This window comes from Brachypodium distachyon, chromosome 3, assembly GCF_000005505.3.
Source record: "Brachypodium distachyon strain Bd21 chromosome 3, Brachypodium_distachyon_v3.0, whole genome shotgun sequence".
In the NCBI taxonomy this organism is placed as follows: domain Eukaryota; kingdom Viridiplantae; phylum Streptophyta; class Magnoliopsida; order Poales; family Poaceae; genus Brachypodium; species Brachypodium distachyon.
In genome coordinates, this window is record NC_016133.3 from 23,062,818 (window position 1) to 23,074,549 (window position 11,732).

The 11,732-nt window shown below is 52.1% G+C and overlaps 1 protein-coding gene across 3 annotated transcripts; it reads right to left on the reverse strand.

Annotated features, from left to right (window-relative positions):
- Positions 1–9,096: 9,096 nt before the first annotated feature.
- On the reverse strand, positions 9,097–11,732 carry LOC106866381. Of its 3 annotated transcripts, XR_002964385.1 has the most exons (3): positions 11,279–11,732; positions 10,952–11,185; positions 9,097–9,156 (listed from the first exon to the last, which is right to left on the reverse strand). XR_002964385.1 is itself a non-coding variant. In XM_024460512.1 (2 exons), exons 1-2 carry the CDS (start codon positions 11,205–11,207, stop codon positions 10,304–10,306), a joined length of 450 nt encoding a protein of 149 aa, XP_024316280.1. In that variant the 5' UTR covers positions 11,208–11,272; the 3' UTR covers positions 10,240–10,303. The 3 variants fall into 3 exon arrangements, 1 of the variants encoding a protein (XP_024316280.1); XR_002964384.1 differs by lacking the exon at positions 11,279–11,732 and having other exon boundaries at positions 10,952–11,272; XM_024460512.1 differs by lacking the exons at positions 9,097–9,156; positions 11,279–11,732 and adding an exon at positions 10,240–10,497 and having other exon boundaries at positions 10,952–11,272.

Here is an 11,732-nt window from a genome sequence, read left to right on the forward strand (position 1 = left end):
CATTCCAGCTTGCGGACCTCATCCACATACGCCGCCATCTGTGGGCAGTCATAGTCCTTGTTAACCTGGTTGATCACGAGTTGAGAGTCCCCGCGAACAACCAGGCGCCTTATATCCAGGGCGACCGCCGCCCGCAACCCGGCGAGCAACCCTTCATACTCGGCCGTGTTGTTGGTAGAGTTGGGGAAGTCGAGCTGGATGGCGAACTTCAGCTGATCACCCGTGGACGACTCGATGACGACCCCGACGCCAGCCCCTTGCAGGCTGAACGCACCGTCGAAGTACAGGACCCAGTGGCCTTTGTCCAGCTTGCCGGGCGGGCTGGTCTCCGGCTCTTCTTCTCCTATGCCCGTCGAAGTCCACTCCGCAACGAAATCAGCCAGAGCCGCACTCTTGATGCTCTTGGTGTTGGTGAATTGCAGATCGAACTCTGACAACTCCATCCTCCACTCCAGTGGGCCCGCTCGAGGCAGAACCCCGTCACCACCGTGACGCGGTTTGCCTGGAAGTAATGACGCAGCTTGCGTGACGCAAGCAGAACCCCCAGCAAGAGTTTTTGCACTTGCGGGTACCGCATGCGGGCGTCGCGCAGCACCGTGCTGACGAAGTACGCAGGGTGCTGCACGAGCCGCTTGCGCGGTGCTGACGCCGCGGGTTCGACGGCGATCCCTGGGTCCGAGGCGGTTGCTGGGGGCCGCTCAGCCCCCTGCCCTGCAACCTCAGCCCCCGGGTGGTCTTCTTCCCTCTCGGCAACCAGCACCGAGCTGATCACTTGGTCAGTCGCCGCTAGGTAGAGTAACAGCGGCTCGCCCGGCTTGGGGGCGACGAGGATGGGCGGCGACTTCAGGTAATGCTTGAGATCCTGGAACGCCACCTCAGCCTCGGGGGTCCAATCGATCGGGCCCTTCTTCTTCATCACCTTGAAGAAGGGCAGGGCGCATTCGCCCAGCCTCGAGATGAAGCGCCCCAGCACGGCAACGCAGCCGTTGAGGCGCTGGACGTCCTTCACCTTGCGGGGAGCCTCCATTTTCTCGGTAGCCTCTATCTTCTTTGGATTGGCTTGAACCCCCCCTTGCTAAACCAAGAAACCCAGAAGCTGACCCGAGTCCACACCAAAGGTGCATTTCTCAGGGTTCAACTTGAGTTTGATCCTGCGGAGGTTATCAAACGTCTCCCGCAGGTCATCAATCAGCGAGTCCCCACGCTTTGATTTGATGACGATATCGTCCATGTAGGCCTCTACGTTTCGGCCTAGCTGGGGTCCCAAACACTCGCGCAATGCACGCTGGAATGTTGAGCCCGCGTTCTGCAACCCGAAAGGCATGCACGTGTAGCAGTAGCAGCCAACCGGGGTGATGAACGTTGTTTTTTCTTCGTCTTCGACTACGATCTTAATTTGATGGTAGCCGGAAAAAGCATCCAAAAAGCATAGCAAATCGCAACCGGCTGTGGAATCTACTATTTGATCAATGCGAGGTACATGGAAATGATCTTTAGGACACGCACGGTTTAAATCAGTAAAATCCACACACATGCGAAGTTTATTCTCCCCCTTGGGTACTACTATAGGATTAGCTAACCAAGTAGGGTACAGTACTTCCCTGATAGCCCCCGCAGCTCTGAGCCAGTCCACTTCTTGCTTGATGAAATCTTTGCGCTCTTGTGCTTGCCTGCGGATCTTCTGGTTGACGGGGCGGGCGTCCGAACGCACCGCGAGTCGATGCTCGATAACCTCCCTAGGAACTCCGGGGAGGTCTGACGGTTCCCAAGCGAACACGTCGGCGTTCTCCCAGAGGAAAGTGATGAGGGCGCTTTCCTATTCGGCAGTGAGCTTTGCACCGACGGTGACGGTGCGCTCCTCATTGCCGGCTTGGAGGGGCGGCTTTCTCACCTTGGCGGCCTCCTCCTTGAGCTTCTGGCCCTTGCCGGGTCACAAGCTCGAGCTGCGCCTCCCCGGCAAGCTCTTGTGGGGTAGCGCGGGCCTTCTTTGCTGTGGGGCGATCGCCCAGCAACGAGCCTTCGATTCCGGCGACGTCCTGTCACCGGAATCGGCTGCAGCGGTGGCCTTGACGACCTCGCCAACACACCGGGCTGCGTCCTTGAGATCGCACCTGATGGAGAGGACTCCATACGTGGACGGCATCTTCATCACGCCGTAGGGCAATGAGTCGCCGCCATGAACTTGATCAGTGCCGGCCGACCAAGGATCCCGTTGTAGGGCAACGGGGTGTGCGCCACGTCGAACACCAGGTGCTCGGTCCTGAACGCTTCACGGGACCCGAAGGTAACCGGTAGCGTGATGCGCCCCAGGGGGCGCACGATCCCGGGGATCACTCCCCGGAACAGGTCGGTGGGCTTCAGCTGCTCCAGTGGCAGTTGAAGTTTCTCCATTAACCTGGCGGACAGGAGGTTCAGCCTCGCTCCGTTGTCCACCAGCACCTTGGTCACCATCACGTTGTTGATGATCGGTGAGACCACAAAGGGTAGAAGCCCTGAACCAAGCTTCCGGGCTGGGTGATCATCGGCGCTGAAGGTGATCGGCACGTGCGACCACTTCAGCGGCTGCTGCGCCTCCGCGTCCGGCAACAACGCACACACCTCCCGGGTGAGGCGCTTCACCGCGGCATGGGATGAGAGAGCGTAATCTCCCCCATGGATGCAGGCGACGCCGTGGGGCTCCTGGAAGCCGGGCTCATCGCCCGCGCTGCAATCGGACTCACACTGCTCCTCAGCGCGAGCCTTGTCTCGTCCCCGGGGAGAGGCAATCATGTATGATGTAATTCCCAATGTATTCATAAATATTATTGAGTTGTCCTTGTTTGAACATCTGATATGTATCATTGAATATGTGATTTGATTGTGGAACTATGTATTCATGTTGTTCATACTAAATTGTCCTTAGTCATTGAGGTTGTGCTGGACACATAACCTAGACTAATGTGAAAGTTGGCTGATGACTCGGTTCCACTTGTCATGGGCATGGTGATGTCATTCCAGCTTACACGGACTCGGCTAAAGAGTTTAGCGAGTCGGACTGACCCATATTGAGATGCAACGAGTAGGTCGTCATTTGCATGTCTCAATCAATGTAATCCTTAGACCTGAGGTTATCGCACAATCCGAGTTGTGGATCACCAACTTAGGTTCTGTCAAACGTTGTTCCGTAACAGGGCAGTTATAAAGGCAGAGTTCGGGTTGACTGAGAATCAAGCTGTGTGATGTGGATAACCAAGATGGGATTTTGCCCCTCCGACTGGAGAGATATTCTCTGGGCCCTCTCGAGTGATATGATTCGGGAAGCATGGCCATGCGCGACTTGGTTAACTGTTAACCGGGTCGATCGACTAAGAGTTAGTCGGATGAATCGTATATCACAGATCGAGAAGAGAGTTGAACTATTAAAGGGATGACGATTAATCGCCTATAGTTCGACAAGGTATATCGTGAGGCAAAAGGGACTAAGACGTATGTCACATTGGAAGGTACGTCGTCATGACTCGATGGTACTTGGGAGTTGGCACGTTCTGCTAGGAGCCGCTACCGATTGATCGATTGTGAGTCGGACTCCAATCGTGTCCAAGTCGCCATGAGCCTGTGGGGTCACACACTTAAGAGCGGGAGCAAGTATTTGGTCGGGTTGGACCCGAACTGGAATTGGGCTGACAATGCGAGTTGGACTCGCAGGGTGGATGGGCCACAAGGCTTGGAGCCCACTTTCACTCGATATATAAGCAGGGGCGTGGGATGCCTAAGGGGCACGGTTTTTCCACTCTCATGCGTTGAGAACCCTAGCCCGATTCAGTTCAACCGTCGCACCGGACCTAGCAGTCCGCCGCCGGAGCTCCTCCTCGCACGTGTGGATACCGGCAGAGGTGATGTACGTTCAGCACTTCGACGATCGCGGGATTGGATCGGCTGGATCGGATCGAGGGACTGCACTGCATCAAGGCGCCGCATCAATAATCCGCAACTGCGCGTCTAGTGGTAATCCTCGTGGCCTTCTACCTCGGCTAGATCTTGGGAGTTCGCGTAGGAAAAGTTTTTGTTTATCTCTACGCGCCCCTTCACTCCTTGCAGGCACAGGCCTATCCGCGTTCCCGTTGGGCTTCCTCCCTGCCGGTGCCCCCACCGGCAGGCTTCGGCCCCACTCTGGGATCGTTCGGGCAATCCCGGGAGAGGTGCCCGATGTCGCCACAGTTGAAGCAGGCGCCAGCCACTCGGCGCTCTTCGTGGCGCTGCTTGCACCTCTTGTGCGTCAGGGCGTAGAGATCCTGCGTCGTCCGGATCCGATGCGTGCTCAGCTTGTCCTGCATCTTGGGGTTGCGGACGTTGATGGCAAAGGTGTTAACGATGGCGGCAGCCTCCGCCTCCGGGATGGAGTAGGAGAGGCTGGAAAAGCGGTTGATGAAGCTCCGCAACGTCTCTCCCGGCTTCTGCACCACGGTGTGCAGCTCCGGCATGGTTCCCGGGCGCTTGTAGCCGCCCTAGAACGCGCTCACGAACTACTCGCGCAGGTCCGCCCAAGTGGCTATGGACCCAGCAGGCAAGTTGAGTAGCCACATTCTCGCTGATCCTTTGAGGACCATCAGGAACCAGTTAGCCCTGACCTTGTCGTCAGCACCGATGGCGTGCATCCCCAACGTGTAGGTCAGGAGGAAATCCTTCGGGTTCACGGTCCCGTCGTACCTCCCAAGCGCCGGCGCTCGGAACTTGCGGGCTCATGTTACCCGGCGCAGCTCACGGGTGAACGCGGTGCAGCCGTCCTCGGCGCCCATGGGAGCACCCTCCTGCTCCTCCGGGCGCTGGCGCTCTGCCTCACGCTCCAGGCGCTGGCGGAGATCCTCCTGTTGGTTGGTGTTGAATCCGAGGATCTCTCATGAACCCCGCCTCCTTGCCCTCCCTGCGGGGGAGGGTTTTCTCCCTGCCCCGAGGTTCGAGCCCTCCTTCTAGCGCCAGCACCCGGGGACTCCCCCCGGCAACTTGTAACCCCTTGTTCACCGGCTAATAATAAACTCGGAGGCAGGACGTAGGGTTTTATACCTCAGGGTGGCCCGACCCTGGGTAAAAAGTGTTCTCGTGTTCATTGTGCTCTTACGCCTCGCACTGGGTAAAATGTGGCCGGAGCGATCCCCATCGTCCACTGCCAAACATAAAAGGAGGTGCCCGCGCATCCCCGATGTCTGAGCCCCGTGCTACGACGGCGACTGTCGGGCGTTAGGCCATCCCTTTGTTTAAACCTATGGTTGGCATTACGTCATTGTGTAGAGTTTGACCAAAGGGAAACATGGAGTATTTATCTTCTTGCTAGCATCAACGTATACTTGTACTATAATCAAACAAGAAGACTAATTGATTTTATACAAGCACCCATGACGCAGTACATGAGCGTCGTGCATTTGGCCTAGTGTTATGGGACCAAGCGTATAGGGATAATGTACAGGGATATGCGATCACATTTTCCCTAGCTGCATCATATAACTTGAACAAAGCTCCTAAGTTAGAGAAAAAAATATTATTTGCTCTACTTAGGCATTTGATTATTCTCTTGATTTGTATCAACATGGGCGATCAAGAGATCCCCATGAGACCGAATCAAGAGTGAAATATATTTATGGGTCAATTAAGTATGTCTCTTGATTTGTATCAACATGGGCGATCAAGATCCCATGAGACCGAATCAAGAGTGAGGTATATTTATGGGTCAATTAAGTATGTCTCTTGATTTGTATCAACATGGGCGAACAAGATCCCCATGAGACCGAATCAAGAGTGAAGTATATTTATGGATCAATTAAGTATGTATCTTGATTTGTATCAACATGGGCGATCAAGATCCCCATGAGACCGAATCAAGAGTGAGGTATATTTATTTGCGAATAAAATACACCCGCAGTCCTAATATTATTTACGAGGTGTCAAGTTAGTCCTAAAATTACTAAACTGCACATTTAGATCCCATTTTTTTGCCAAGTGTGTCACCACAGGTCCTACGCTCGTCTAGGAGCGTTTGACCGGCCTACGTGACGCACTGACCGAGTACACGTCAGGCAAAGAGCCCGCTGGAGATAACTGACGTGAGGAAAAATGCATCTAGAGTCCTAACATTATTGACGAGGTGTAAAGTTAGTCCTAAAATTATTAAACTGCATATTTAGGTCCTAATTTTTTGTTAAGTGAGGTCCTAAGCTTGTTTAGAAGCATTTGACCATCCTACGTGACCGAATACACGTCGGCTAAGGGGCCTGTTGGCATAATTGGCGCTATGAAATAGTGTGTTGTCTCACCCATCGATGCGGTTCTTGCCGGCGAGTCACTGGAGTTGCGTCTAGGGAGGCGGTGTACAGCGACGGCACGCAATGTGCCCAGGACTGCATGCAACATCGCAAAAATGTCGTTTACGTTCCCGGTACATGGCACTAGAGCAGGACTGGCTTGTGGCTCTAGCTTCTCTGGAGAAAAACGGTCAAGGCAACATAGCTTAGAGACCGTGGGGGGCGCAGGGTTAGTCATAGGTGTCATGGAGAACGAGGTTAGGACCAGTCGCGCCCGATGTCGTAGCACGGGGCTCAGACACCGGGGATACGCGGGCACCCCCTTTTAGGTTCAGCAGTGGGCGACGGGGATCGCTCCGGCGATCGCCGGCGAGGCCAATGCGAGGCGTAAGAGCACAATGAACACGAGAACACTTTTTACCTTGGTTCGGGCCACCCTGAGGTGTAAAACCCTACATCCTACCTCCGAGTTTGTTATTAGCCGGTGAACAAGGGGTTACAAGTTGCCGGGGGGAGTCCCCGGGTGCTCTGTCTTTTTAGTTAAGTGCTACTTGCTACTCTCGGCTAGAGTTAGTATGGATCCGAACCGAACCAACCCTTTGACCGTTGGCAGGGGTCCTCCGTTTACACCGAAAGGGATACCACAGGTGCCATGGTGCATGGATGACAAATGGCGAGCAGGGAGCTAGCCCAACTCCCCCTCGGTGTGCTGGCTTACATGCACAAAGAGTAGCCCTGCAACTAGGGGCCTAGGCGCCTAAAAATTACACCCCGGCCAGTCACTGTAGGCTGACTGGACGGGGAATCCCCTTTCTGTCGGTGCATTAAATGCTCGCGTATGCTTCACTCTTCGTCCCGACGAACCCTGCGCACAGGGAGTCCGCCGAGCAGCACGTGGCGCCGCTTGTCCTGCCCGCTCGGTCCTGTTCTTGTAACGGGCGGCTGCGCCCGGGAACCCCCCTCCCGGCAAGGAGCCTCCCAGGGAGCGCCAAGGCGGCAATTCCCTTGCTGCCCTCCAGGGCGATCCCCGCAGCCCCGCTAGTCCTTCGGGGCTGGTGACTTGCCGGGCAGCTCGTGTAGTGTTGTCTGGAGTGCGGTCCTACGGGGAAGCAAGCGAGGTGGCCCACGCATCATGCAGCGGTGGTACCCCGGGTGCCACTGGTGCGACAGTCGCGCTACAGCCTTGGAGCGCGACGCCATTCGCGCTGCAGGCCCAGCGCGTGACGCAGGCCTAGCGCGCGATGCTGTTCGCGTTTGTGTCACCGCACGCGGCCGCGTAAGAGCGTGCACGTCACATCGCCAGCTTAGGCCCCTCAGTGATGTCTCTTACATTACAATAAATGCTAAGAAATCATATCCGCAATGCATTGTCTTTTAGAGGTGGTATCTAAAGTAAGAGTTATTTAATAGTTTTGTGGGAGAGAGTTAATGATTTTGTGTTGGTTTGCGTGAAGAGATGGTCGCTACCATAAGAGACAGTTTCATCATTAAGAGGGTGACATGTCAGCAAAATGCCTGAATAACGTGCTAAGAGACAAGCATTGGGAGTGGCCTATACAACGCTAATGCTAGTTCATTCTTCCGTCTAATTCGGAACACCATCTTTTTTTCGTCTGATGCTGGACATGTATCACGAGATGATTAAAAAGATTTAAAAAAAATAAAATTTGCAAAATACATGTGATTAATATTCTAAGACCAAATCAGGAGTAAGACTAAGAGTCGCCACGTCGTTTCCCCTAATGAGTACAAATTGCCACCTCTAATGACTACAAATTGCCATTCTTATTGAGAACAAATAACCATGTAAAAAAACGGTCAAAAATCTACCATCCGCAAATTGCCACCCCTAATGAATACAAATTGTCACATCTAATTAACAAAAACAACGATGTCAAAAAAAATATTTCGGTCAAAAATCTACCGCCCGCAAATTGCCACCCCTAATGAATACAAATTGGCACCTCTAATGAACACAAAAAACTATGTCAAAAAGAATATATATTTCGGTCGAATATCTACCGCCCGCAAATTGCCACCCCTAATGAATACAAATTGTCAACTCTAATTAACACAATTAAGCATGTCAAAAATAATATATTTCAGTAAAAAAAATATCACCTGAAAATTTCAACCCTAATGAATAAGAAAATTTCATCTCTAATGAACGCAAATAACCATGTCAGGAAATCACATATTGTCAACATCTAATGAACACAAACTATCACCCTATTAAACACAAATAACCATATCCACCCCGTTTCGGCCAAAATCTAACTCCCACAAATGTATTATGCATCTTCTCCACTTCAAATCAAGCTACCATTTCCATTCAAAACAAACCAAAAAAACCATATCTTGTTGTCGCCCCTAACGAACACAAATTGCCAATTCTAAGAAATACAAATTGCCATTTCTAAGCCATAGAAATTTGCTGCCCCAGGTGAATACTGTAAGACCTCGGGACCGGAATTATGCAATTTAGCCCCAAATTGCTAACCTTTGCATAATTCAAGCCTCAGGTTCTTAACCTACGATAAACACTTCAATACATACATGCATTATTGTGCTCATCGTAGGGTTTTGCAACATGAATATCATTACCAAAACTCTACAGAAGAGAGTAATTACAAAGCTCATACAAGGAGCAGAATAACAATTATTACAAAGAGAGGACACATGTCCCAACATTACATCATTACATCAGTGGAAGTCGAATTATGCCCGAGTACGGACAAGAATACAGCATGGCCTGAAGAGGCTGGAAGCTGGAAGGAAACCCGCCACAAGTCTCAGAACCCTGATCTGGATCTCCTGGCTAAACATCGAAACCAACGTCGTGCTCCATGAAGAAGCTAGCGGCTCACCTGCTCTGCTGGAACCTCTGAAGAAAACAACGTTGCAAAGCAACTGAGTACAAAGTACTCGCAAGACTTACGGGGAGATCTATGCTAATATGCAACATGTCTCAAAGGAGGGTAAAGTGAGGTTATGCAGCAGCAGATATCTGGAGAGACACTCTAATAACAACGTCTAATGAGAGGATGAGAAGCGTCTACTAAGTGAGGTGATTAAACTATTTACTAAACACCAAAACAACATAATCCTCATATCACCCCCTCAACACCCTGTGAGGAAGCAATCCAAAGGACACTCACACTTAAGCAGTTTTAAGCATATCCATGATTAAGACTAATTACTACTCAAGTTTATGAGATTAAGTTGGTTAAGTTCTCTATGATCAAGTAATGACCAACCAAGTCGTCCATAACCGCGGACACGGCTTTCCGAAAAATTTATCCCTGCAAAGTGTGCCAATTTACCCGTACACGTTCGTCCAACCCTTGTTGCCACTCGAGTAGGAACACACAAAGACGTGTGTCGGCAGGATTGGACAACACGACATTTCCAAGCCTCACAACTAATCCAGGGGACCACCCAACTGAGTCTAATCCGAAACGAGAGCCCGGTCGAAGCGTCGTACGGACTCAAGAGTTGCGTGGACAACTGGTAGTGGTTCAGAGCCCGCAGGATAACCGCTCCAGACTAGTGCCGCAATTCCTATATGAATGCAAAGTCACCAACAAGTCTCCACAAATCTCTGTGTGCATGCAATGCAAATGCCAAATGGAACGCCCGAACTATGTGGCCCCTGGAAGAGCTATGAAACGAGTGCTAAGCCGAGGGGGAACCCATATATTCTCCCACGAGTGGTTAGCGCGAAGTTTCTTGGATCGGCGAAAACGAGAACTCAGTCCTTAGGTCGGCGCAAATGGAACAAATCACCAATGCGTTAGAGCACGGCCTCCCATCGTTGCCTTGTTACAGTTTAGTATCATATCACAGTTTAATAATTGCAATTTAAATACAGAAAGTAGCATGTGGATGTAGCAATTGTGAAACCCCAGATATAAGGACACTAGACTCGCAACTAAGTATGACATCTAATGACCAAGATGTAGGGCAACAACAAACATGTGTGACATGGTATTAAGACAAGTAACAAGACATGGGGCAATAAGTAGAGCTGACTAATAAGCTATGCAACCTAGAGGCATCGTGACAAGACTGAGATCGTAACTTAATGCAAGATTGAAGGAGAAGCAATAGGTAGAATCAACATGGTCAAGGAAGGACTGCTTGGCTGGAGTACTCAATTGCCCGGAATTGAGCAAGAATCCTGGAAGAAGAACACAAGTGTAGTCGTCGTCGTAGGAATCGAAGACTAGCGAGGCAGAAGCAAATACACGACATAAAAGGAAAGTATAAGCATACAAGATACATATGGTAATTAATATGCGCAATCAAAGAATGATGCGTGGCATTTTAAGGATTCCGAAAGTAATCCAATATATCATTTACCAAGTTAAATGGAGTCCGAACATCTATCTATAGCATTCACACAACTCCATATGCAAAGAGAACATTTAATTAATTATCTACGAACAACAAGGTTATAGTTATTTTAGCACGTATGATCATGACATGAGTAGGTGCGATGCATGCTTTAAAACAACAACACCAAACAAACGAGTCGAACGGGGTTGCACACGCCGGTGGCAACGACGTACCTGCAACTAATATTATCGATACAATCACGGGCATCTCATACAACACATGCATTTCACTATTCGCAACGTACGGGTCTATGACACGAAACGATCGCTCCAAGGTTCTACCTTTGTAGCATACCACGGCGTAGTCGATGTAGTCAACGTCGTCGAAGTAGTCGTACATGTAGGCGATGTAGGCCACATAGTCGTCGTAAGGGAAGTAGTGGTTCACGGGACCGGCTTGGAGGTTCGAGACGATGTTGGTCTCCACGGTGCCGACCATGTGTGGCAGCAACACATGCAGCAGCGAGGCGTCTCGTCGCAAAGCAATGGCAACACAGCAGCGGCAACAGCAAGCGGCTGACAGGCAGGGCCAACACATAAGGGACACAATTTAAAAAAAACAGAAAAGAAAAGAAAAAGGGGAAGAAGGCCATGGGCCTGGGATTGGACCTGGCTTGGGCTTGGCGATGAGGCGCACGAGCGCTGGGCAGCAGAGGAGGCCGGAGTAAAAGGGAGCAGGGGAAGAGGGAGGCGGACGCGGCGACGAGGTGGAGGCGGCGCTCGGTGGAGACGGGGCGCGCGGGCGGCCAGGCGGAGGCAGAGGCGGAGGCGCGGGCAGGCGCGGGGAGCCCTGGGCGCGGGAGTCGGTCGCCAGCGATGGGGAGAGGCGGCCAGGAGCAAGGGGAGGCGCCGGGCGCGTAGGAGGAAGAGGCGCGCGGGCGACGGGGAGATGGAGGCGGCGTCTGTGTGGTGGAGAGGCGCGGCCGGAGGAGCTTGGCAGCGGGGGGAGCGAGGGCGGAGCGGCCGGCGAGGTGGAGGCGGCTCGTGGTGGAGCGCGGGCGGCGCGGTGGAGGGCGGAGCAGGGAACTCAGGCGGCGGCGGCAGGAAGAGGAAGAAGAAGGGG

What these genes read in the sequence shown, in the direction of transcription:
- LOC106866381 (XM_024460512.1), bottom strand. Translation starts at nt 11,207, where the DNA reads ATGTGTTGGCCCTGCCTGTCAGCCGCTTGCTGTTGCCGCTGCTGTGTT. An exon ending in CGCCGTGGTATGCTACAAAG is followed by an intron (nt 10,498 to 10,951) that starts GTAGAACCTTGG and finishes CTGCCTCGCTAG; the next exon opens with TCTTCGATTCCTACGACGAC.